Raw genomic sequence first — 26,894 nt, forward strand, 5'->3', positions numbered from 1 at the left:
GTAGAAAGTGAACAGTAGTTCATGATGTAGACTGTATTTTTGCAGGACACGGAGGAAGTGCAGGCGTGGCTCTGCCTTCTTTACAGCAGCCGTGGTGTTTGTGGACCAGGAAGACTGTCGGAGATGTGGATTCCCAGGAAATTGAAACTATGGATGATATCCAGTCCACATATTCTCCATTTATGAAGACAGGTTGATGATCAGTGTGAGGCTGTTTATAAAAAAAGGTAATCAACGTCTTTTTTGCCTGAGAAAACTGTCATCTCTTCATATCAACAAAATACTGCTGACCCTATTTTAACAAGCATTTATTGAATCGGTTTAATCCTTTTGCATGGTGTCATGATTTGGAAATCTGTCTCTTAGAAATAAAAATAGTCTGAACAAGATAGTGAAGTGGTCGAATAAGATAACGAGAGAGCAGCAGATGAATCCAAACATGCCATTTTCCAGACAGATACAAAGGCTATCTGGATCTATTTTAAAAGAGCCCTCTCATCCACTACACAGCCACTTCCAGCTACTTCAGTCAGGACGCAGATATAGAGTACCAAAATGCAAAACCAAACGTTTTAAACGTACTTTTATACCTACTGCTATTACTTTCCTAAATAAATAGATATGGTTTTAGCCTTATATGTTGTGATTATGGTTTATGCTTGTTATATGTTGTATGTTGTATGTAGGCTATGTACTGATGGTGTCTTGTTGCTGGACTCGCTGGACCATCTTATTGCAAGGAATTTACCGTCGGGTTCAATAAAGTTGAACTGAACTGAACTGAACAGTTCTCTTCTTTTTGAAGTCCAGGATCAAATATTTTGTTTTGTTTGCGTTGAGTGACAAATTGTTTGATGAGCTTTTGGAAAATCACAAAATGTCATTCCTCTGGTGCCATCTTGTGGTCATATGCTGTCATCACCACACTGCTGACATCTCGAGAGAGAGAAAAAAAGGTGATTTACAAGTTGAGGTTCATCTCTTTGATACTAAAAATGTCATATTGCCTCACCAGCGCTGGAATACAGTCCTTACAAAATGACCAATTGGAATTTAATAATAAGTGACCCTCTGCTCAGAGAGGGTTTTCCTGTTCCTCCTCAAATCAGTTTTAGAAGGGCCCCCACTTTACGTGACAGGCTGGTGTCTAGCCATCTCTCTGCTTCAGATAAAAAAAACTTGGCTTCATCGACCAGTTAAGGGTACTTTTAAATGTGGCTTGTGCAAACACTGTGCCAATATCAAATAATGAAAACAATTCAGTGACTTTAAGACTAACAAGGTGTATGACATCAAGTCATTCATTAATTGTAATACCATGTTTGTTGTCTACCGATTGTCTTGTACCTGTGGTTGTTTTTATATCGGCCGCACTAAGCGTCGTTTGAAAGACAGAGTTTCTGAGCATAAGTATGCTATTAGAAAAGCACATTTTGATTACCCAATGGCTAAGCACTTTTTTGAAGCACATGACAGCAACCCAGGTTCACTTATGGTTGAAGGCCTAGAAAGTATTAAAAAAAACATTAGACATGGTGACAGACTCAAATGACTTCTGCAGAGAGAGACCTTTTATATTTATCAAATGAAAGCCACTATCCATCCAGGTTTAAATGAGGATATTGATTTCAGTCCTTTTTTGTAACTTTTCTTCTCCTAATCTCCAGTGTTTGGTTGTTTGACAATTGGTGGAGCCATCTATTGGACATTATCTGTTGTTTCTCTTGTTTTGTATTTGTCCTCCCACTTGCAATTGCATTGAGTGTTACACCCTGAGGAAGGCTGTGGCCGAAACACGTGGGCTGTAACCCATTTTTTTAAATCTTTTCTACATGAAATAGCCAATTTAAATAAAGGCTTTTTTTTTATATTTGCAGAAGAATGCCTTGGATTTTTCTTCTTTTTTGATATCCTTACAAAAGGACATTTAGGGTTCATTTAAGAACTTCCAGGTGAAAAAAAGGGGTCAATGAAGCAACTTTTTTCGAAATTAAAACACTTATGAGCAGCAGCTGAGTAATCACACTAACAAAAGACATACACGTGACAATACGTCACATAGATCACAGAATAATAACTCAGAGGCTACATTAGGTAATGTCCCCACTTCTTGAGAGGCAGATAGAAATAAATACCCATGGACAAACATCTGCTACCAGAACAGGAACGTTTATGTCCCATGTCGCCAAAGAAATAAGCTAATGTGCATTGAAGATCGTGCAACAGAACCTGCACTTAGAGTATGAGCTCACCTGCCATAACCGGCATAACCAGCTGCATCTCCATCAGGACGGGGACTATTTTGGTTACTTGTGGAGAGTTTCCTAAAGTACAATGAGAGGAAGAGCCTTCAGTAATCCAGGCCTTCATGTGGATCCAGCTCCCAGTTTGAGTTAGGAACAAGGATGCAAGCACCTTCTCCATCTCTGAGATTAGACTTAAAACGTTTCTTTCTTGATAAAGCTTTTAGTTAGGCCTGTTTATGTTGCCCTGACGAATCCCTTTAGTTTATGCTTCTATAGGCCTTGCTTGCAGGGGGATCTCCCATGATGCACTCGGCTCTTTCCTCACTTTATTTTCTGTTATTATTATTGCATTAACATTGTACTCATTTGTATCTCTAGACTTTTCATTCTTTCCCGTCATCTCAGAACCCAACAGGGTGAGGCAGACGCCAGTCCTCCCCAAGTATTCTTCTGCTACAGGTTTCTTAGGGGCTATCCTCTTTCACTGACTTCTATGGACTCAAATTAATGCCATAAATATTTTGTATCTGTAAATAAACTATGTACTTGTAGAAATATTTTGTGCGTGTGAAAAAAATATTTGTACTTGTAGAAATATTTTGTGCGTGTGCAAAAAATTTGTACTTGCGAAAAATATTTTGTGCGTGTGCAAAAAATATTTGTACTTGTAGATACAAAGCTACAAACTTTTTTACAAAAGCTACAAACTTTTTTACAAAAGCTACACACTTTTTCAAAAGCTACAAACTTTCTAGCTTTTGAAAAAGAGTTTGTAGCTTTTGTAAAAAGGTTTGTAGCTTTGTAAAAAGTTTGTAGCTTTGTATCTACAAGGACAAATATTTTTTGCACACGCACAAAATATTTCTACAAGTATAAATATTTTTTGCAAGTAAAAATAATTTTTGCACACGCACAAAATATTTCTACAAGTACAAAGTTTATTTACAGATACAAAATATTTATGGCATTAATTTGAGCCCATAGACTTCCTGCTTAGGATAGTGGGCTGCATCGAAACAAAAATTCAGAATTTTGTTTGGTTCCTTAGCATTATTACTATTATTGTTTTCAGATTTTCCTAAGTCAGCATTTAGTATATTGTTAGCAATACTACTTTTGTCAGTTTGAAGTAATTTCAGTGACTCTTGTGTTTTTCCCGTCTTTAATCTTAAAATGTAGACTAACCAACAAACTGCCGATGTATATTGCAACACAACAGCTTATAAGGGATTTGCTGCAGACATGGAAGCCATGAAGCCCATTACTGTGTGAATGTTTCCTTCCAGAGCCCAACAGGGAGTGGGTGTTGTTACTGCAACCTGAGGTAATTATTGCTCATATTTCATAGCTATGTGTGACCAGGGTTTAGACCACAGACGAGGTACAAAATAATTAAATAAATCAAAATACTCGATGGAAAAGTTTAATCTGCATCATTCAGATGGAAGAGCCTAAGTATGACTGAAAAAAGTTGTGTGACATTTTCTTGTTTCATACAATTAAGAAAATACAGAAAGCAAGTATGATTCAACTGCCTTTAAAACACTAACTACAACAGAAAGACGTGTTCAGTGTGGAACTGACCCCTTTATTTTTACATCAAAAGGTCTTCAACAAAAGCCAAGAGAAACAGAGAAAGGAAGGACCATTGTTTGAACAAAAAACAAACCATTTAAACTTGTGGTCTAAAGACTGAATAAAAACAAGTTTGTGTTCGTCTGCAAATACAGTTCATGACCATCAGAACTATAGACACTTTAAACTGAAATCTGTGCCTGTACTTTAAAATAACTGAAAGTCCACTTCTAAATACATACAACAAACAAAAGGAAAAGAAAATCTGCTATTTATATTGTGATCCCTCATAAAGAGTTACTGAAGACTGATAAAACCCAGCGACGCCTACTTTCCAGATCCACAGTTTCTTCTAGGTTTGACTTTTGCAGAAGGGAATCAGCTCTGTAACTACTGTACATCACCATTGCGACAGTTTCCATGTAGAGATGATATTAAAGAGCTGCGCTGTGGCCACCAGGAGACAGCAGAGTGACAGAAACGACAGCCCCCCTAGCTTCACTTCTCAAAAATCACCTGGGATGATGGTGGAGAATCCACCGGAGAGGCATTAGGCTATAAAGCAGAGACTCTGACCTGCTCAGGGAGCTGTTAACTAAATGTTTACAACACTTAGTCAGTGGGGAGTGAAGAGATGAGTTCACAATGAGCCCACACGATGTTGACATTATTAAAGGTCAAGAGCAGAAAATGTGTTTGCGTGTGTGCGAGCGTGTGCTGTTCACGATTTCTGAAGCCATCTGAGCATGGCGGTCTCTGCAGCGAGCGCCAGCTGCTAGAAGTGATACGGCGTGTGGGTGACCCAGTTGGACGTCTGGTCTTTGGAGCGCTTGGCAGAGCTGTGTGTGGTGAACAGAGACTTAAAGGCCTCCGACTTTTCCTCCATTTTCTGGATGGATCTCTTGGTGGCAGAAGCTGCTGAAGACTTGGTGCTGATGGAGGAGCTGGAGGAGCTGGACGGTCCAGCCACAGCTGGGAGGGAGAAGACAACAGGAGAACAACGGCAGCCACATGAGGGTGAAGACAAAGAAAAAGGAAAAGAAAGTCACTTTAACAGCGAATTGTAAAAAGGAAATTCTTCCATTTTAGAATTTTATATACCGTATTTTCTGGCCTATAAGCCGCTACTTTTTTCATAGGTTTTGAACCGTGCGGCTTATACAAAGGTGCGGCTATTCTAGGGTTGCCACCTTTCAGAAATAGAAATAAGGGACGCCCTGATTTCAGCAGCGCAGGAGCCAAAAAAAAAAGCCCCAAAACTTCTAAACTGAATAAAAATGTATTTATTTTATATGAAAAAACAAAATGCTTTGATTTAAAGTTTAAAGTGCTTTAATAGCATTGAACTTGCATGACTGTACAGACAGACAACCATACTAGCAGCTGAAATAGCCTCCTATGCTACGTATGTCCATATCAGCCCAGATGTAATATAGCCTACAGGTGAAGAATATTGTGTAAAAGTTAATTTATTTCAATAATTTAACTAGAATATGGTGTAAAAGTTAATTTATTTCAATAATTCAACTAGAATATGGTGTAAAAGTTAACTTATTTCAATAATTCAACTAGAATATGGTGTAAAAGTAAATTTATTTCAATAATTAAACTAGAATATGGTGTAAAAGTTCATTTATTTCAATAATTCAACTAGAATATGGTGTAAAAGTTAATCTATTTCAATAATTCAACTAGAATATGGTGTAAAGGTTAATTTATTTCAATAATTCAACTAGAATATGGTGTAAAAGTTCATTTATTTCAATAATTCAACTAGAAAATGGTGTAAAAGTTAGGGAAAATATGGTACAAATCGTGTCCCGTATTAGTTCAATACGGGACGCAACATTTTTTTCTCAAATAAAGGACAATTCCGTATTTTACGGGACGGGTGGCAACCCTAGGCTATTCTGTGGATTTCCACCGCTTCCACCGCTCGGGGCGCTCTAACCGGAATTAGAATCAAAACTAAGACAAAATAAATGCAAAGAAGAATACGCTACTTCTTCTTTAGCAGATAGAAGTAGGTAGAAGCAAATTTCAAACAGATAAATAAATACCAGTTATTTTCTCTGGGTTCAGTCCAGTTTTAATCAGCAAAGTTGCTGCCGTGTTAAAAGACACTGTTAGGAAAGGATCTTTTTAGGTAGAAACATGTACATCATTTACAGTTCAAAATCGTTCTGTACATGTAGTAAATATCTAATCTAACAACATTAATATCTGCGGCTTGCATATCTTTTTTTTTTTTTAAATACAGCGGATGCGGCTTATAGTCCAGAGAATACGGTATATCTTGTATTTATACTAAATAAGCATTATAACAGGAAAACTTTATTAATTCAAAAAAGACAAAAATTCTGAAAATGTTTAACTCAATTTTTTTTTTTAAAAAGAGAGTTGTCAGATTTTGTGCACAAATGAGGATTTTTGTATTTTCTCTTGTTTATGTCCAAAGCCCCGGTTTGTCTGTATTTGTAAGAGCTTTGCTTGTTTAAGTACCTGACTGGTTGTTTTCAGCTTCATTTTGTTGCGATTCCCCCCCGGCTTCATCCGCTGGTGGAGACGGTGCTTCTTCTGTGTGGTGAAAAATAAGATTCAGGCAACAGAGAACTAATGTATCCAACCTTTGGCTCTGTAGCAGGTTTGGATTGCTAAATACAAACCGCTTTAAAGTGTACGGGAGTATTAGCGTTTAGCCAGGATGGACAGGTATTTTGTGTTTTGTTTAAGAAGCCAACAAAACAGAAACAGAAAGACATTAATTAAGGAACAGAAATCTGACATATTTTAAATAAATACACAATACCCCCAAAAATGGTTTAGAAGGGGAAGTTCAAACGTGCATGAGAGAGGGCGGTTAGGTTTTCTTCTTGGCTGTATTGGCAAATTTTAATTTGACTAATCTGTGTTCTGCATTCTCGTCTGAGGAGCTACACAGGATACTGAATCTGATCTCCTCATATGCATCTGGGGTTCATGATCTGACTAATCGACGTGTGAACCAACTGCCAAACCACAGTAAGTTTCTACACTTTTTACATTTCTTTGCTCACACATGAGGAAATGAAAGAAAACTACAATTCGTGGTTAACGCACATTCATAATTGAGCAAACCATGTAAAAACAGGTTAATCATTAACATTTTTAAGTCCAAATCCACAAAAATTAATTCAGGTTTAGGTGGGGTATGTTAAAAAAAAAAAAGAGCAAGATAGAGAGAGAACGAGAGGACGAGAAAGAGAAAGAGAAAGCAGTGCTGTGACGCAAAACTACCGATGGAAGGAGGTTTTCACTCAAAATCTCACGATACATGGCCCTATTCATTCTTTCCCTTACACGGATCAGTCGTTTTGGTCCCTTTGCAGAAAAACATCCCAAAAGCATGATGTTTCCACCCCCATGCTTCACAGTAGGTTTGGTGTTCTTTGAATGCAACTCAGCTTTTTTTCTCCTCCAAACACGACAAGTTGTCTTTCTACCAAAAAGTTATATTCTTCGTTTCATCTGACCATATAACATTCTCCCAATCCTCTTCTGCATCATCCAAATCCTCTCTAGCAAACTTCAGACGGGGCTTCAGAGTGTGACTGTTTGAGGTTGTGGACAGGTGTCTTTTATACTGATAACCAGTTAAAACAGCTGCATTAATACAGGTAATGAGTGGAGGACAGAGGAGCCTCTTAAAGAAGAAGTTACAAGTCTGTGAAAGCCAGAAATTTTGCTTGTTTGTAGGTGACCAAATACTTATTTTACCGAGGAATTGACCAATTAATTCAGTAAAAATCCTACAATATGATTTCCTGGATTCTTTCCCCCCATTCTGTCTCTCATAGTTGAAGTTACCTATGATGGAAATGGCAGGCCTCTCTCATCTTTTTAAGTGGGAGAACTTTCACAAGTGGTGGCTGACTAAATATTGTTTTGCCCCACTGTATGCACATTTTCAGTTTTTTTATATCAGAAAAATAGTTATATGAATATATATTTTTCTCTTTTCACTTCACCAGCTTAGACTACTGTGGTTTGTATAATATGCATAAATAATATGTATAAAGCGAAGGGGGTGGATACTTTTGCAAGACACTGTAAACAACCACAGGGGAGCTACACAGGCTGGACCAGAGTTAAACGTTTAAATTAACAAATGACGAGACCACAGCACATTCAAATCCATATCCAAATGAGGAGTTGCTTTTCTTGGAAATTCGTTAGCTTCAGTTTTTGTTTATGCAAACATTTATAGCATTTGTCAATATGACGGCTCGCTCGGGCTTCACACAAACCTTTTGTCTCTGCCAGAGTTTCAGATGCTTTGGACTTCTTTTTCTAAAAAACAAAAGTAATGCTCTGGTTACAAAATAACCAAACTAAACAACCAACAATGATGTTAGACTCATTCGAGTGTCAAATAAAACATTTAATATTATATTATATCCTGAACAGAATCCACCGCTCCATGGCTCTGTGGACTGATTTAAGTTCTCACCTTAGTTTTTGTCTTGGACCGCTTCTCCACCATCTTCTCTCTCAGCTTCTCCACGTCCTCCTTTGTGCCATTAAGCACAACAACGTCCTCATATTTAAAAGGGTCCCCACACTAAAACAAAAATGCAATAAAGATTGCATGTTTAACCTCCAGTGATTACAACACATGCAAACAAACTCTACTTACGATCAGAAAAGTCATTCATATTCTTGAATTTATCAGCCATTTCTGTTCAAATAAAGGTTTAAGTTCACCGTTTCTACTCTGTGATTGTTATCGTTAACAATTATTCCATTTTTAAGTGTGATCTGTCCCCTGAAGAGTTTCCAGATATTTCTGCAATGTCACTGGTTGCTTTAGCCATCTCTCTGTTGCCATTGCAACTCCATCATGATGGCATGATGATTAGTCACGCAGCTCCACCTGGACAATGGTAGTTTCTGGTCTTTGTGTTTATGCAGCAAGAATTCCCGACAGGCTTTGATTCTGTTCACAATATTATACAAATAATATGTACTGTAGATACTGATCCACCCAAATTCTACAAACTGTTTTTGTTTATTAAACAAAAATTTCCCACATCAAATGCAAATGCAGTTTGTACATGTAAACTGCACTGGAACACGTTTCAACTTTAAAATAGTGTCTGAACGAATATGTGATAGATGCCCCAGCAAAAATTTCCTTGTGAAGTATGTAGATGACTTATACTGACATTAACAGATAGGGGAGAGTGGGGTAATTTGTGCCAAGGGGCAAGTTGTTCCACCCCTGTTATCTAGAAAACCATAGAAGAAATGTGGTCACATATTTTTGGAGAGGCATCAATTTCAATCATCCTGCAAAGAAGGGAGGCACATGGCTTGAGAGGTAAGCTCATTTAAGTTCAAAAAACAATGTTATGCCCTCCAAAGTAAAATTTCTACGAACAAGGTCTTTTGATTGCAGTGTTAGAACAATTATAGACAACTTAGAAAAACAGTTCACACATGTTTTGGTGCTTTAGTAAGCTACACCATGAATCTATACAGTTAGCATGAAGCTAACTTAAAACAGCTAGGGGATGCATTTTCTTCCAAATGGTGGGGTTGGGGTAATTTGTGCCAAAGGGCCTGGGTTACGTTGTGCCAGTGGTATGATATTATGACAATTTACTAGATATTACTTTATTGTATTTTATTGTTATTGTATTCTTACATTATATCACTAACACTATGTGACATTGTCAATTTTAGACCAAAATCCATCATGCTCAGATGTCCAGAGTGATGATGATGATGATGGTGACAAGGATCTGTCTGCTGGTGTCATTGTGAAGTTTGCCAGTAAAAAATCCAAATCCTATACTGTAACTACATTGGATTGGTGGAGACAGTTGAAGGTGATGACATCAGTGAAAAGTTTCTGAAGCAAAGTCTTAAGAGTTCTGTTGATGGAAATCCTGAGTTCACATTTAGAGAGAATGATGAGGGAGCTTTCCCCAGAGGTGATGTGTTAAGAAAACTACCCCCACCACAAAACCTTGGTGTACCGCAAGAAAGGAACACACAAGTTCAAATTCCCCTGCAGTATCACCAAGTGAGATGTTTAGTAGGCCAAAGCTCTGAAGAGTAGTAGTAGGCCACGTGTTCATATGTTAATAGGCCTTGCAAACTGGCATTTGATGTTGTGAAAATGTTAAATAAACCATAAATAAGCAATTTTGTATTTAATTTGTTTTGCTTTTATATAGCATCAGTTTGTGAGATTAAAATTATATGTTTTGCCAATGGCACAATTTACCCCGGTGTATTTTCTCTAACGGCACAACTTACCCCGCGCTGGGGGAAATTTGTGCCACAAAACCACTTTTTTTTTTTCAAAACCTATATTTCTCATGCAGTTTACTTTAGATTCAAAGTGATTGTTCCCAGAGATGCACAACTTTCTTAACTATATGTACCAATTTTAGTTGGAGGCTTTGCTGTAATCCCCTTGCTTTAAATGCACTTAAAGTAAAAAAATAAGCACCCTACTTCTATCAGATTACACTGAAAGAAAAACTACAAGTGGACTTCAAGGAGAGCACAGTAGCAAACCTAGATTTTATAAAAGTATCTGACTGAAAATTACACTTAATGCCTTGGAAAACTTTTCTTACCCCCCTGCCTTTTAAGAAAAATTTAAAAAGAACTTTTTTGGTTTTTACTTGCTAGTTTAAAAGATGAGTTTCAGGCACATAGCAGGTAATGAGCGTTAGTCCTCCTTTGTCTATCAAAACAAAGGGCTGGTTTTACATGACTGATGTGCCGTGTCTTTGGCAGGGATATACTGAAAAAGCACATACTATGAAAACTGAAACTATGTTCAAATCTCCTGGAAACATGTAGTTTATCCAGAAAGACTGAAGCCATGCACACATCCACTGCCTGAAAGACTAGCTTCTTGCTACTGGGGAGGGGGAAAATCCCATTAAATGAAATCAAGCAATTACTCTCCATAAATAAATGTTTGAGGATTATTTAATCGTATCAAATTTTACAAATGTCATAGTTTAGCACCTAAGAAATCAAAAGTCAGAAATTAAAGTCAGCTCTGCATGAAACTCACTGGTAAACAACTTTTTTTTGTAAGTCCCAGTCATTAAACATTATTTTGAGGCGCCTAAACGGAGAAAGGGCGGTAAAAACATTAAATACACATTTCTATGCTCTACATGGAAAAAACAAGTAGAATGGATTCTTCATAAAAAGAGGAAAACACACCCATATACATCCACAAATATTAAACCAGAGCAACAGGGGATCTATTGTGTGGTCGTAATGCAGGCTCAGTGGGTGTGAACTCTGGCTATGTGCGCTGTTCAACACAAGAGGGATAATCTCAGGAGCTGACCAAGCAGCAAACAAACTCTGTGGGTGCTGCTCTGAAGTCAGTTCACTCTGCTGTTGACATTACCACAAACGACGCAGGCCACGGATAAGCTAAGAGCCCTATCATCAAAATCACTGAATTAAATCAACCAGAATCTCGCTACAATTGATCGGCAACATGAAGGCAAAAAGCGATGGAGAACATTCAGAAACGCTGCAAGGTACTGTGGATAATTCAACATGTATGCCTTTAACTGGACAGATGAACTGGAATTCAACAAAACCTGGAGAGAAAAAAGAAAGGGATCCCTGATAAAAGGGTCTGAGGTAAAACAATGGATGGCCAGGCCATAAAAACGATAGATGCACTGCACATGTGAGTAGGAAACTGTATGTGGGAGGAGAGTGAGGGAAAAAAAAAAAAAAAGGAAACATCAAGTAGTGTGTGTATGATATGAAAGCATGTTCTTGTGTGTCAGGTGTGCTGTGTGATTGGGTGTTACTGTTGGTAACCAGGCAGGGATGGACTTCGTCTCATGGGAATGTGGGGGGGAAGCCACTAAATCAGCTATGACTACAACTAGAGAAAAACACACACACACGCACACACTTTTGCAAGACACTCAGCAAAACCCAGCCTCCTGCTGCTGCTGCTGCCGTTTCTGTTGTTGCTGATGATGGAACCGGTGGAAATGACTCCTGTTCATCACAGGACTGCTTATGGATTGTAGCAACAGAGCTCAGAGAAGCCTTTTAGGAGATATTAAAATGGATGCTTATGCGTAAAGCTTTACTACTTTACAAAAAAGGACCGCTGTCTGACCTTCCTCAAAGGTAAATGGCTAAACGTGCCCAGTTTTTGGGATTCTGTCTTTGCATACTGCATCTACGTGTTTGTACGTGCTTGTACGTGCTTGCGCGTTTCCATAGGTGTGTGGTTTAGATGTTTGTTTTTTGATTCAGACATGACAAACGGATAATAACCCAAATGGTTGCCGCGAATGTGAAATGATAATTCATCTTACGAAACAGATTTTAAGATTGTCTTCTGAGACAATAATGTCCACATCTAAAAATGACGGGGGCAAAGAGCAACAACCTAAACCCTCGCCTTGAAGTGGATGTTTCTTCCGCCGGGGTCAATATCAGAGACTAACAGGGTCAGCTGGGGGAGATGCATCCCAACAGTACACTATATTTGTAAAGATTTCCATAGCAATCCCCCCCCAAGGATCTTTGTAACTTTGGTTCTGCTCTCAATAGAGGGAGTCAAGTGGTGACGCCTCTTTAGAAATTTGAAAAAAACAAAACAAAAACTGAATCATAACATTTTTTTGCCTGATCAGATAAACATATGAATGGTCAACTAAAATAAGAGTGACACACCTAGGTGATGCAGTTGGGAGTGCAATCTCTCAATTTTGGAGTGAAAGGCAAACAAGAGTTCAAGTTGTGTTAGCTGAAAGAGTTCAATATTTTGAAATACACCAGTGGTAGGAAAGTGTGCAAACATGACCCCGTAAAAACTGTTCAGGTCAGTTCAGTGACTGAATAGGTTAATTTGATAAGCGCAACACTAACAAGACAGTCTGAATAAAATGCTAAATGGGCTTCGGTTAACAATTGTTTTAAATGACAACCAAGTAACAACATATTCTACAGTGTATAATAATTTATTAACAGAGTGTTTTCGTTGCCACACAGAGTTGCCACCTTTTGCGAATTTTAAAATATCACAATGTTATCTCAAATATTTGGTTTACTTGATATGATTTCTTGTACCTTACTAAAGTTGTTCCAGAAGAGTTATTCAGTTTCCAGATGTTTTGTTCAGGTTTCACTCAACAGACCACAGATATGATTTAAATAGTTTATTGTTTTTCCAACATTATTTTCATTTTTGATGAATACATTGAAGAAAAGGAATGTTGGTCTTGACTCAAGACATTTCATCTGAAAGTAAAAGGGGAAAAAAAGCCCACATCTGTATTTTGTTTGTTTGTCCTAGTAACTAATTGCAAGTTGATATTTGGAATATTTGAGAAATTAGGAACTCTGCTCCATTTGCTCTTACCCATGATGGGTTGCTGATATTTAGGTGGGATTTAGCTTTGCCAGTTTATCCGTTCATCTCTTTACTTCACTTCCTCCATTTACAAAATACAGATGAATTTTACTTCTCCTGGTATAGATTTTGATCCATTTTGCTCTCCTTTTTTGTTTGTGACACATGTACTCCAATGCAAAAATGTTAAGATGAGGAAGAACATCCGCTGAAGCGTTAATCACCTTGCAGTTAACCACGGACAATAAGAAGTCTCAAATTTGTGACATACTACTACTACACACCACAGTAATAACACAATCTGGGACCACAGACAGTTAATGTGTCACATCTAATGATAGACTAGATTTGGTATCGTAGACCTCTAAAGATGAGTTTCAACGATGAGATATAACCTACATATTTAACCCTATTTAATATTCCTAAAGGATCTGGGACCCTTCTACAAATAACCAAACTGGGTGTCTTCATTGCAGGAGCTTTATCTGTGGTGGTGCTGGCGTACTACAGAGAGACAGGACTATTATGTGCCAGCTTGAAGGAAAAAAATACAGCTTCCTGTTGTGTCTGGGGATGAGTATTACAGTTTGTTTATTAATTTATTTGAAGACTAGGATGCCAACTGAGCAAAGGCACCCACAACCCCCAAGCTGCAGACCCTTCTCCACTGAATGCAGGACTTTTCTGCCCAACATGGAGAAAGGAGTAACATGGCACCGGCGAGACTGCCAGGTAAAGATTTGTGTGAGGGTGTGTGTAGGTTGCATTCATTTAGATCTTTTTTTCATCCTTATTCCAACCAAAAATATGTTGAGTTTTTCCAAAATGCTTATATAGATGGCAAATAAGAGTGTCTGGAAACTAGGAATGGGTGATATTTTACCGTTCACGATAAACCGTCAAAAAAAATTCCTCGTGATAAGAATTTTTCATCTCGCGGTAAAAACGATAAATTCCTGTTGATGATGTTTTTGTGTGAAGCTGATTTATGGTTCTGCGTTAAATCCATGCACAACGTACGTGAAGGAAGGAAGGAAGGAAGGAAGGAAGGAAGGAAGGAAGGAAGGAAGGAAGGAAGGAAGGAAGGAAGGAAAGGGGTGAAGGAAAGGAGGAAGGAAGGGAGAAAAGAGGAAGGGAGAAAAGAAGGAAGGAGAGAGCAGGAGGAAAGAAGGAAGGAAGGGAAAAAAGAAGGAAGGAAGGAAGGAAGGAAGGAAGGAAGGAAGGAAGGAAGGAAGGAAGGAAAGGGGAGAAGGAAAGGAGGAAGGAAGGGAGAAAAGAGGAAGGGAAGAAGGAAGGGAGGGAGGGAAGAAAGAAAGAAAGAAAGAAAGAAAGAAAGAAAGAAAGAAAGAAAGAAAGAAAGAAAGAAAGAAAGAAAGAAAGAAAGAAAGAAAGAAAGAAAGAAAGAAAGAAAGAAAGAAAGAAAGAAAGAAAGAAAGAAAGAAAGAAAGAAAGAAAGAAAGAAAGAAAGAAAGAAAGAAAGAAAGAAAGAAAGAAAGAAAGATTTATAGTTACAAAGGTGGAGTTGAATTATTATTGGTATTTTTTTTTAAATCGTAATTTTTATCGTTATCGGGATAAATGCCAGAAATTATCGTGATACATTTTTTAGTCCATACCGCCCAACCCTACTGGAAACCAGATAAACACTATAGTGAAATAAAAATATCAGAATCCAGCAAACCAAACATATAATATGCCATATCCATGACCTCAAACAACCCATAGATGTAAGCTAAATGCTGGGAAGTAAAATAATGTTATGAGAAATATACTATTCATCTTTTTTTTTTTCTGTCTACAGGTGGAAAACTATATCCTGAATAGTAATCTGCAGTGTTCAAATTTGATCAGAGACCTACACTTTATCACCAGACCTCTAAGTCATGAGGAGGAGGAGTACCCAATAGCTTTCATTGTGACTGTTCACAAAGAGCTGGAGCTTTTCGTGCGTGTATTGCGAGCCATTTACATGCCCCAAAATGTCTACTGTATTCACGTAGACGCGAAGGCTCCATGGGAGTACAAAGCGGCCGTACGGAGGATCGTCAGCTGCTTTGAAAATGTGTTCCTTTCGACCCGCAGTGAGACAGTAACCTATGCTGGGTTTTCACGCCTACAAGCTGATTTAAACTGCATGAAGGACCTAACAAAGTCTAAGATCGGCTGGAGGAAGGTGGTGAACTTATGTGGGCAAGAATTCCCTGTCAAGAGCAACGTGGAACTGGTGAGGTACTTGCAGAGCAAAGAGTGGAAGGACAGAAACATGACACCTGGGGTCAAACAGCCACTTTCTAAGAGTCACAGGACACAACTCCAGCATCAGGAGATCATAGGATCGCATGTAGCTCTGAAAGGGCGGGGACTGAAGAAACGTCCTCCTCCTCACAACCTGCAAATCTACTTTGGGACAGCATACTATGCGCTCATGCGGGATTTTGTAGACTTTGTCCAGGAAAGTCCAGTAGCCCGAGACCTCCTGGAGTGGTCCAAGGACACATTCAGTCCAGACGAGCACTACTGGGTGACACTCAACCACATCAAAGGTAACCTGCTTGTATTAAATACATATGCAGACACCAAACAACTCCTTACTACTGCTCATATAACCTTTTTGTGAGCTCTGCAGATAGAAATCCAAGTATCTGAATCAATAAAATGTTCACACAGATCTGACACTATGTCAAAGATAGGGGTGTAACGATACACTAATCTCACGATACGGTACGATACACGATATTGAGGTCACGATAACGATACGATATTATAGCAGCATTTTTTTTAACAACCTTGCATGAGGAACATATGACTAGAAAACATGGTATTTTATTTGAAAGACACAAAATACAAAACAATGCTGTGCATTTGCCTTATTGTTACAGTTTGTAATGCTTTATAACTGTTTAAGTTTTAAAGAGAAAGCCAGGCCAACCATTTTCCACAAACTGAACTAAAAGAAAATGTCAGGTTTGCATTATGCATCTTCAGTTTCATACAAATAAAAATATTTAGCCACAAACTGAATAGTTTCTCTCATGTATGATTTGACTTTTTTCTTTTCCAGAAATTTAACAACTAAAATTAAATAAAAAAATAAAAGTAAATCAATACATACAATTTTACATCATAAAACAGATTGATTCATGTTCACCTTATAAGTGTAAGAGGAGATTTATTTTTGTTAAGAAGGTTATTTTGGTAATTCAGGGTTCATTATTTTATAAATATATTCTTTATATTCTGATTTAAATTAGGGACTATAATGACACTAGTCAGTTTATCTGTAGTGGTTAGTCTGTTTTAGATTGGGCGGAGTGATACAGCACTAGGTGCTGTGTTGATGTTCTAAAATCCTACACTGTTGAGTGGACATTAAAGTACACTCGAACTCAGCAGAAGTTGCCTCCGTGTTTATCCTACTCACGACCCGAATAATTTAATTTAAATTTAATAAGGTAAGGCTTCACTCTACACCAGACTTAGAAGTTCCGAGATCAAAACCCCACTAGAGTCCCGTGATCAGGACCGCAAAACGGTACTAGTTTCTTCTGAGCAGAGTAAGATTTTGGTCCGCGGGTCGAGGCGCGGTCGGCACGCGCGGTCGGATGCGCGTTACTTGTGAACACAATAGATTAATATCAATAATCCAATATCGCGATACACTTTGTCACCTCCACGACACGTATTGTGACGTTTTTGTATCGCAAAATTTCGTGGCACGATATATTGTTACACCCCTAGTCAAAGATAACTTTGACACTTGCCATGTACTGTATCAACGCATTTTTTTACAGACCAGCCATACCACATCAAAACACTTCCCAACACTAGCATCCTCAGTCAGGCAGCAGCAGAACCCACAAAAACTGATGAAGAACACCTAAATGTTCATGCCAATATAACAACTTTAAATGATAGTCTCTCCCCAACTGAGATTTCTGATTTGCATTGCACACAGAGCTAGGTAAATCTCTGCAATTCAGTTAGATATCACTTAATAATTATCCTTTCTGTCTGGTTGTATAAAGAAGCTCCTGGCAGCTACATAGATGGAGGTTGGAAAGGAGACATCCGGGCGATCAAGTGGAGGGATCAAGAGGGTATGACACATGCCGGTTGCAAAGGTACAGTAATGGCGAGTATGTATATCAACTAACAGAGTTTTGTTACTGTATTATACCAACAAGTGTAGTAATCTTTGTAAGAAGTGCAGTGCGTTAGTAAATGTTGAAATACTGAAAAATGTTGAACCAAGACCAACAAGAAATACCAACATTTTAAACAGAAATTAGTATTTTTTGTGGAAAAAGTTACCTAATATTTTTTCCTATGTGACCTTCCACCATTCTAGTCTTGAGTTGTTTCCAAACCTAAACTTTCAAGTTTTAAAATGGAGGTCAGATGCATGTGTCACAGTTTACTTTTTGATTTTCAGTTTCAAATTCAACCACTTCCCCACCTAATACCATTATTTTCCGCCGCAATCTATGTCACCGTTTGTGGCAATACCAAGAAATACCACTTTTAACCTTTTTGTATGCAAAATTAGACCCCGTCCACACGTAGCCGGATATCTGCGGATATCTGCTAAACCGGAGATATTTTCCTACGTTTTGACCTGTCATCCACACGAAAACGCAAATAAACGAAGGTTTAAAAAAACTCCGGGCAAAGTGAAGATTTTTGAAAACTCTGTTTATGTAGATGCGTGTAGACACACACAACCAGAGTTTTGCGTTTTCGAACGTCACATTATGCGCCAAAACAACAACAAATCTGCTCTGACGTGCGACTTTTGTTCACTACAGAACTACAGATGATCCAGCATCTGTTCTCCAAGCTATTTATTAAATAAATGGTCTCTGGTCTTGACCACCGCTTACTGCGTTACACCGACACAGAGGCTACAACACCGTAGTGTACGCGGCGACGCGCAGCCCTACGGTGCCCGCGGAGCCGCGGAGGTGCAGCTTCCCCGGGAGCCGCAGATGATCTACAGGTTAGAATGCTCATGAATGTGGTCGAAAACGCAGATCTTCGGTTATGTGTGGATGCAAATTTTTTTATAAACGGAGGGGGGAAATATTCGTTTTTAAAAATACCCGGCTACGTGTGGACAGGGTCTTAGTTACAAGTGAGCCGAATTCATGATAATTTTTTAAAAACAATTTAATATTATTCTACAAATTTAAGTTCAAACAGCTAATTTCCATGATCCTCTACATTCATAAAAGTGAAATAACAGAAGTACATAGGAGTACTCCAAGAACAAAAAGTATCATATACTTACTTTTCCTGTCAGAAGGTTTAAAGCAGCACGATGTAACTTTTCCACCTTAATATAATATTTAATTTCCAGAGTCATTGTGATGGTACATCAACTTACAACAGGTTTAATGACACCTCTGTCATGGTCTGAGGGATCTGTATCTATGTAACTTTGAGGTGGATGGTAGGAACCCTTCCACACTACTGGTAAAGCACTACCGCTTTTGTCCAAACTCAACAAAAGCTGAAAGTTACATTGTGCTGCTTTAAAACTGCCAGAAAATACACTCTGGGATGACCCGAATGTCATTGTTCTGCTGCAAGCTGGTGTCTGTGGACAGGACTATGCAGGATTTTACATCACTGACACAGACTATCCCTGTACCCCACATAGAATATATTCAGCCCTATCAAATAGCAAACCGTTACCTTTTCTTGTATCTGCTTATCTGTATATTTCTTCCCTTTCTTTTGGTCAGAGTTCATGTGCGATAATGACTTCAGTAATGTTTGGTTTTTCTCTTCCAAACGAGATTATGAAACCATTAACTGGCAGAGGCAACTCATGATGGTAAAAGCACTGAGGGTATTATTTGATATACTCATGGATTTGGTGTCTTGTATATTTGTATGGTTTAGGACTTGCATGCAACAAAAAAAATTAGATAAATCTAAATTATTTATATACACACTATAATATATATATATATATATATATATATATATATATATATATATATATATATATATGTATTGATGCAGATGTATGGAATCAAAACAAACACAACGTATATTTGCTTATTGTTTATTTGTCCAAAATTTCTGTTGTCATTTTCCAGGACATTATGTACGAGACATCTGCATCTATGGAATGGAAGACCTTCCTTGGATCTTCGACAGGAACAGTATATTTGCCAATAAGTTTGAGAGTAAAACCTCTCCCGAGGCGCTAGACTGTCTGGAACAGTGGCACAGGAGCAAAGTGCTGAACCAGACCACCGTTCCCATAGAACCGTCATGGATTCTGGCCACACAGCACGACTCGAGGAACAGCAGCTATTTCAGTAGCCATGCTTAATTTAGTTTAATTTGCAATCACTCAGTGACTGTCTATGTCAATGTGGACAGGAGAAAACTGAGCTGAGGATAGCAAGTTAACTCTGTGCACTTACAGTTTCTGTAGAGCAGCTATTGTTCGAAGATGTGTTTATCTGTTTATGCAACTATAATCATGTGTTCATTTATTATGCATATTTTACTGGCGTATTTAAGATGCACAAGTGTTGAATAAACTATTTTTCAAAAGTGATGACAAAGAATAAAGCTCTACAAATCCATTCACTATGTCATAAAAAAGTAAAACCCACAGCTTTTGGTCATCTTCAGAAGGCTTTGACATACAAACCTTAGTCTAAGAAAACAACATTTGACAGGTGTTGACTATTAATACTTGGACATATTCTCTGAACTTGCCAACAGCTGTCAATGTTATATTGGCACCAAAATCTAAGATCAAAAATGAAGCACGCCGAGGAAAAGGATATAGCTGTGTTGTCTGTCTTTCCAGACCAACGCCTCTGCATTCTCGATCAGCTTCCTATGAAAAGCTTTTCAATTTGTTTTTGGGATTTAAGTCCTGCTTCAGACAGACTTAAATGACTTATTTCTGACTGATCTTACATGTTTTCACTGAAACCAAAACAACACGGGTGATTGGCTATCCTCAACCAGAAAATAGTCTCGAAATAAGTCTCTCCATGGGAAATTCTTTTTGTGGCTCTAAACTACTTAACATCAGAACCTAAAATAGTTTGTGGGGGTGCTTCTGTGAGATTCCCATGTTGCTCCAACTGGGTCAGCTGTAGCTTGAAGAAAACAAAGAAGCCGAAATGTGGATAGTATACAGTATCTACCGGGTTGAGTTAACATTGAAATGAGAACATACATCTGCTTCAGCTTCAGAAAACACTACTAGAAAACAGTTTGTAGAATTGTTGACCTCCCATTTACTCAAGATGGTTCTAATTAGCTTTGTGGTTCCCTCATGGACATTAACCAATTATTTAAAAACTATTATTATTTTTAAAACTAACCTTTTATAAAGTTTCCCCAATTTTCTGGACAGCTAAAGTAATCCGTAAAATAGAATTTTGAGATTTCAAAACTCAGGTCTGGTCTAATGTTGAAGCAACACTATATAACTTTTCCACCTTAATATAATATTTCCAGAGTCATTGTGATGGTACATCAACTTCCAACAGGTTTAATGGCACCTCTGTCATGGTCTGAGGAGTCTGTATCGCCTTCACTGGCACTATGTAACTTTGAGGAGCATGGTATGAACCCTTCCACACTAAAAAACTACAACTTTTTACGGCTTTGACTGCTTTACGGCATACGTCACTTCCCCCTCCTTCCCGATTAGTAGTCGAGACGAAAATGGGCGGGACGTGAAGCGCAAATCAGCAGGAGCTGGTGTTGAGATGAGCTGAACGCGGACCTGGTATCATGACCGAAGCAGCGAAAAATCAGAAGAAAATAAAAGTTTTATCGGAGGAGGTGGAAAAAAAGAAAGAGGGAGAGTAACAAGCTAAATGCCCGGACAACAATAAACATTGGCCCGGTGTCGTGCCAAAAAGTGATTGCGTGCCAGAATCTGATTTGTGGCCGCGGGAGCGCGCACAGCAGCCCGTTGAGCGATAGCGTTTAAACCTCAGATTTTCAGATTATGAAGCTCAAGAATGAGATTAAGTCATATTTAGGCAGAAACAACTTTTCATTAACTGTATTTGGCCTTCAATCAATTTTTGGCAGGTGAAAATGCCTATTTTGTGTTGTAAAAGAGTTAAAAGCAATCCTGTGAGCTCTAGTGTTTTATATTATGAATCTCAAGAATGAGATCAAATCATATTTAGGTAGAAACAACCTTTCATTAACTGTATTTGGCCTTCAATCAATTTTTAGCAGGTAAAAAGACCCATTTTCAGGGAAGAAATCAGATTCTGGCAGGCAATCACTTTTTGGAACGACACCGGCGTTCACTCGCTGGCGTGAGCTGAAAGACGAGGAGGGATGTCCGACCGATTGGGATAAAACAAGACACAGACTTGTTATGATACAAATGTAAATGAGTTCTATGTTCAATAAGAATACAAATTTGAATGTTTTCACATTCATCTTGGGTTTTGGTCATTCTAAAATTACTGACAATATCAACAACAGACACAGAATAATAATAGTGATCATAAAATTGTGTAATTGGCAATGAGGAAGCTTTATAAAATAATAATACAATTGAATAGAATTACAGCACTAGAGGAAAGAATGCAATGCAAAGAAAATGTATAGAACATTTATACTATTTTTCCTGAGAACTGTAAGATTGTGCAGGGCTGATCTGCAAAACATTCAGTTATTCACAGGTTATAAAGTATTTTTTTTATTTTGTCAGTAAGTATGTTGGACTACTAATTTATGACAAGTCCCTCTAAAAAACGTGATAGGAAAAAGGTGCCGTAGAACAAAACCAGAGCGCATTATCAAATGCACGCGGCGGGGACAGGAGTTTTCCGGCTGTACGCGCTAGTGCTCATGGGAAACGTAGTGTTCTTTCTGGTAAAGCACTACCGCTTTTGTCCAAAGGAGCCGGCAAACTCAACAAAAGCTGAAAGTTACGTTGTGCTGCTTTAACAGAACTGGCGGGTCTTGGGAAGTGTTTGTTGATTACGTAACCTCAGTACAACCCACCAGGGGAGGTTTTTTATTATTATTTTATAAAATAAGGTAACAGGTGATGAGAGTAACAGCAGCAGCAGGTAGTCACAGGTAGGGTTTATATTTGCAAGATGAGTAACTGGGGAGACAAGGCGATCCACAAGCTACTCAGCCTTGGAGCCGATGGCGCCATAAACCAGCACATGTCCGGAACCAAAGGATGGTCCATTGTTTGAACAAGTAGCTACAAAAATGACAAACCGGGGCTTTGCAAAAAGCAAAACTTGGCCAAAAAAAAAAAATCACTCATCCCGATATTCATCCAATCGCGTTTTGAACGTCTGACGGCATGTAAATCTTGCTGATGTAGGGAACATACTGTACGTCATTGTACAACCCACACAGCTTACGTGATGTTACGCGGATAAAGCTTCCCGACTCAGCTTCCCTCCCTTCAACTCGCCTTCAGGCCTAAGATGAGAAATAACACGCCTTGTGTTTTTTTTTTTTTTACCCAACTCGTGGTAAGCACGCGTTAATCATCCAGCCTTAATAGCGGGTTCCAATCTCAAAAACACCCACAGAAAAGCCAGCGGTAGATAGCAGATTAATGGTGTCGAAAATAACAAGGGTGTACAAAAGTAGCCATAGCTGACAAATAAGAGACAAGAACCTGTGGTAGAAAAGGTTTAAATATAGGAATATTGCTCACCTTGTGGCAGATTTCTGTCTTGACTTCTTTCAGGGCCCTGTCTGAAAACACACAGCCACAAGTCTGCAAGAAGCAGAACCTGAAAAGATATATTGGGATAAGTGATAATGGTACAGCGGTGTATTGTATAGAGCTACTTCCTAAAACAATGGAACCAAACACTTGAAGATTGACATATCTTCAAGTGTTTGGACGGAGACAATTAATAAGTATATTGGGCAGCTTGATTGGCAAGTCTGATTAAGTGGTTGAAGAGTGGGGAATAAATGTTGTGTTGGGCACAGATTTAAAACACACCTTTTTTTGATGAAAACATGAACATTAAATGCGTTAAATCTAATATGAGATGATATAATGGACAGAATCAGATTAGTACCATGTAATGTCGTTTACCTATGTTTGCCATTCATCTCTAAACCAACAACTGGACAAATGAACATGCCACAGTGGACGTCCTCATATCTGTCTCCTTTTGCAGATCTTCGCTCTCCCTCCCATGCAGGGTTATCAGTCAAGTTAAGCTCCTTTATATCCTGTAGAAGCAGAAGGATGGATCAGCTCGTTTCCTCTTTCCAAAAAATAAATTTACACAAACAAATGTTCATACACATAGGACTCTCGTCTCGGTTCACATGTACATGAATATGATGGCACTAAAAAGCCCTATAATACAAGCACTGCTTCCCATTAGTTCACAAATGCATGTATTTGTGTCATGATGGCAGTCTGAACTAGTAACATCCATATCAGTCGACATGGCACAAATCAAATGTCTGCAGGAAGGCATGAAAAATGGAGTTGAGCTAAACTGGCCACTGAACAAATAAATAATAGCCCTATCCAGGTTCCACAATATTTGTGTAGAGAACGCAGGTTCGGAAGGTTCTTCTATGTTTGACCATATTAAAAGTCTTTCAGCTGCTTTTGCACGCTGCCATTTGTCAGCAGGCTTGTCAGCTTGACATGATTACTGTGGAAAATAACATCTCTCCAGAAAATTGTATCTCTGTACAATCTTACATGTGCAGTGTGATTTTTCATACAGTAGACAGAGTAGAGAGGTAAATGATCACATTGGCATTGACTGGATAACGGCTGTACTGTTGCAGCAGTGGAGGGAAATACTCACAAATAAGAACAATCTTTTGTTATTCAAGCAATGTTGAAGTCGAATATTGAATATGAATTATTGAATATTGAATATGAATTACAAACGCTGCAAGTCAAATTGGCAGATTGTTGCACTCAGTGTGTTTCACATCCTTGTGGAATGAAGCTAAACAAGCAGAAATGTGTCAAAAATCTGAATTATGGAATTCTGCCACTTTAACAGCTTAATGAACTAATTAATGGTAGGTACATATTGTGTAAAAAAGGTTTCATAAACATACCCTGATCCCACGGATGTGAACGACAGCCTCAGTATTGGGTCTCTCAGCAGTCTTATCCAGAAGGTATTCAATAATAGCATCTTTGTTATAAAGCCTGAAACATAACATAGACAGGAGTTTTAAAGTGGACCTTTTTTTTTAAACAACAGTTAGTATGGTTGCAAATATTTTGGTTTAGCAGATACAAAATGTGCAAATGACCAGACTTTGCAATCCAGGTAAATCATATTACCTCAAACAAACTTATACGTGAATGATAAAAAACAAAGGAAATCTCAAACTCTTATTTTTTAAGTCATTTCACACACAGAGTTTGCTAGTTATGAAATGCAGGAATATATGCACAGCAAAATTAGGTCCTAATGAATGTCTTTATGGTGCTTCAGAGGACTTAATATTGAAATGGGTTCCTAGTGTTTTGGGTACACAATTTATATCAATAACTGTTATTTCCAAACAGGAAGATGTATCATGTAGTAGACACAGTGGACAAAAAAAATGAATTATACAGGAAAGACACTACAAAAGTAGATACATGAGACAGAAAATCTTTAGTGTCTAAATATTTGAAGAAAAATGTCTCGGAGGTACACACTTTTATGGTTTATGGGGTAAGGCATATCAATCATCTAAACTTGCTTAACCCAGTTCAGGGTCAGGGGCATCTGCTGGAAACTATCCAAGCCACCATTGGGTATAAGGCAGGGGTACATCCTGGACACGTCACTAGTCCATTGCAGGGCCACATGCCATCCCTACCTCATGATGTGAAATACTGTTATCTACAACCTATTGTATAGAGCTTGTATTCTTCCCTCTTTTTTATTTTATTTATAAATTTAAAGAGCGCCTTATCGGTTGTTGTTGTTGTAGTAATAATTTCGTTGTCAAGAAACTGCACGATGACAAATAAAAGGCCTTGAATCTTGACTATAGACACCCAAACACAAGGAACCACAAGAATTCCTATGAACAAATTCAAAACCACCAGTTAATGAAAAGACAAATCATCTGGGGATTTTTTTCCATTCAAGCAAGTCAGTCTGCCTTTCACAAGACCTACTGTTTAAACAAAATTTAAAACCTTTACCTGCCAAGATCACAAGCAACGATGGGTCGTTTGAGTTTCTCCTGACTCAAGGCACAGTACTTCCACTTGGCAGCAAGTTCAGCATTCTTGTCAACCTGCGGAATTACAACAACATAACGCAGGTTGTTTTTTTTTTTAATTATTATTTGATTTATTTTACTTTTGTACATGTAAAAAAAAACAACACTTCAAGAGAAGTTTAAGAAAACAAAACAACAAAACAAAGAATGTTATCCTTTAACACTTGATATCTTAATTTACATTTGCAAAAAAGGAGTAGGAATAATTGTAAACTTATTTAATCCTACCCCCATTCACTAATCATTCATATTGAGGTATCAAGTAACGAAGTACAAATACTTCGTTACCTTACTTAAGTAGAAATTTTGGTTATCTATACTTCACTGGAGTAATTATTTTTCAGACGACTTTTTACTTTTATTCCTTACATTTTCACGCAATTATCTGTACTTTTTACTCCTTACATTTTAAAAACAGCTGCGTTACTCTATTTCACTTCGGCCTTTAAAAAAAAACTATCCAGTTAAATTGCTCCATCCGGATAGAGTGAATTTGGTTGTGGTTGTTTCAGATGTTCTTGTCCAGTTTTGTTCTTACATCCGTTCCCTCAGATTCCTGCAACTAAACTTGGATGTACATTCCAATAAAGGTTACGATAAATGATAACATGCCTCTGAAGTTTGACTTTTTGCACCATTACAATACTTATAGACAACTAGTCATCATATCTCCTGCTCTCTGAAACACATGTTAATGCTCAATAGTACACATATATGGTTCTTTAATATATTTGAATTATACTAAGATGCATTCATTTTCAATGGCTTTTGTCTTTAATGGGTTTTTTCCCCTTACATTACTTTTACTTTTTTACTTTAAGTAGTTTGGAAACCAGTACTTTTATACTTTTACTTGAGTAAAAAACTTGAGTTGATACTTCAACTTCTACAGGAGTATTTTAAACTCTAGTATCTATACTTCTACCTGAGTAATGAATGTGAATACTTTTGACACCTCTGATAATTATTATTATTATAATATACTGTAATTATACTCACACACATACACATAGTTGAATATTTCTATATATTTAGTTACAAATATACTTAGCTTCATTAGCTCGTGACGGCTACATGGCTCAGTTTGAAAGCTAATGTAAATTAATCTATCACTACAAGTACAAAATATAAAATATATGGCATCCCCCATTAAAAATGTTACAGACACAAAGCTCTGACCCAGGTGTAAATTATTTAGCACATTAGCGTTAGCAGCTGCTGAAACACGGATCATTTTAACATTTGGTTACCAGAAAAGAACATTAAACGATACCTTCTCGACTTTTTTGGGACCTTTAACCAACTCGTGTCTTTTGGGAATGGTTCCACCATCGCATCCCATCTCTGAAGTTGACGTTAAACGAGATTAAAAATCGGTTCGGTTTGTACAGACACTGCTACTCTCAAGCAGGAAG

General features: G+C 37.9%; 2 protein-coding genes across 10 annotated transcripts; one reads left to right on the forward strand and one right to left on the reverse strand.

Annotated features, from left to right (window-relative positions):
* Positions 1-20,037, forward strand: gcnt7 (glucosaminyl (N-acetyl) transferase family member 7). Of its 9 annotated transcripts, none has more exons than XM_061726782.1 (6): positions 1-227; positions 6,752-6,842; positions 13,704-13,959; positions 15,029-15,770; positions 17,253-17,348; positions 19,332-20,037. In XM_061726782.1, the coding sequence occupies exons 3-6, from the start codon at positions 13,753-13,755 to the stop codon at positions 19,568-19,570; spliced, it is 1,284 nt and encodes a 427-aa protein (XP_061582766.1). In that variant the 5' UTR covers positions 1-227; positions 6,752-6,842; positions 13,704-13,752; the 3' UTR covers positions 19,571-20,037. The 9 variants fall into 9 exon arrangements, with proteins under 9 accessions (XP_061582766.1, XP_061582767.1, XP_061582771.1 ...); XM_061726787.1 differs by having other exon boundaries at positions 2-227; positions 13,837-13,959; XM_061726783.1 differs by lacking the exon at positions 6,752-6,842.
* On the reverse strand, positions 3,624-26,894 carry rtf2 (replication termination factor 2). The gene is made up of 9 exons (XM_061726788.1): positions 26,753-26,894; positions 25,400-25,494; positions 24,310-24,403; positions 23,312-23,451; positions 22,919-22,997; positions 8,311-8,421; positions 8,108-8,150; positions 6,324-6,398; positions 3,624-4,793 (listed from the first exon to the last, which is right to left on the reverse strand). Exons 1-9 carry the CDS (start codon positions 26,819-26,821, stop codon positions 4,597-4,599), a joined length of 903 nt encoding a protein of 300 aa, XP_061582772.1. The 5' UTR covers positions 26,822-26,894; the 3' UTR covers positions 3,624-4,596.

The sequence above is a fragment of the Cololabis saira genome, chromosome 8, assembly GCF_033807715.1.
Source record: "Cololabis saira isolate AMF1-May2022 chromosome 8, fColSai1.1, whole genome shotgun sequence".
NCBI classification, from domain to species: domain Eukaryota; kingdom Metazoa; phylum Chordata; class Actinopteri; order Beloniformes; family Belonidae; genus Cololabis; species Cololabis saira.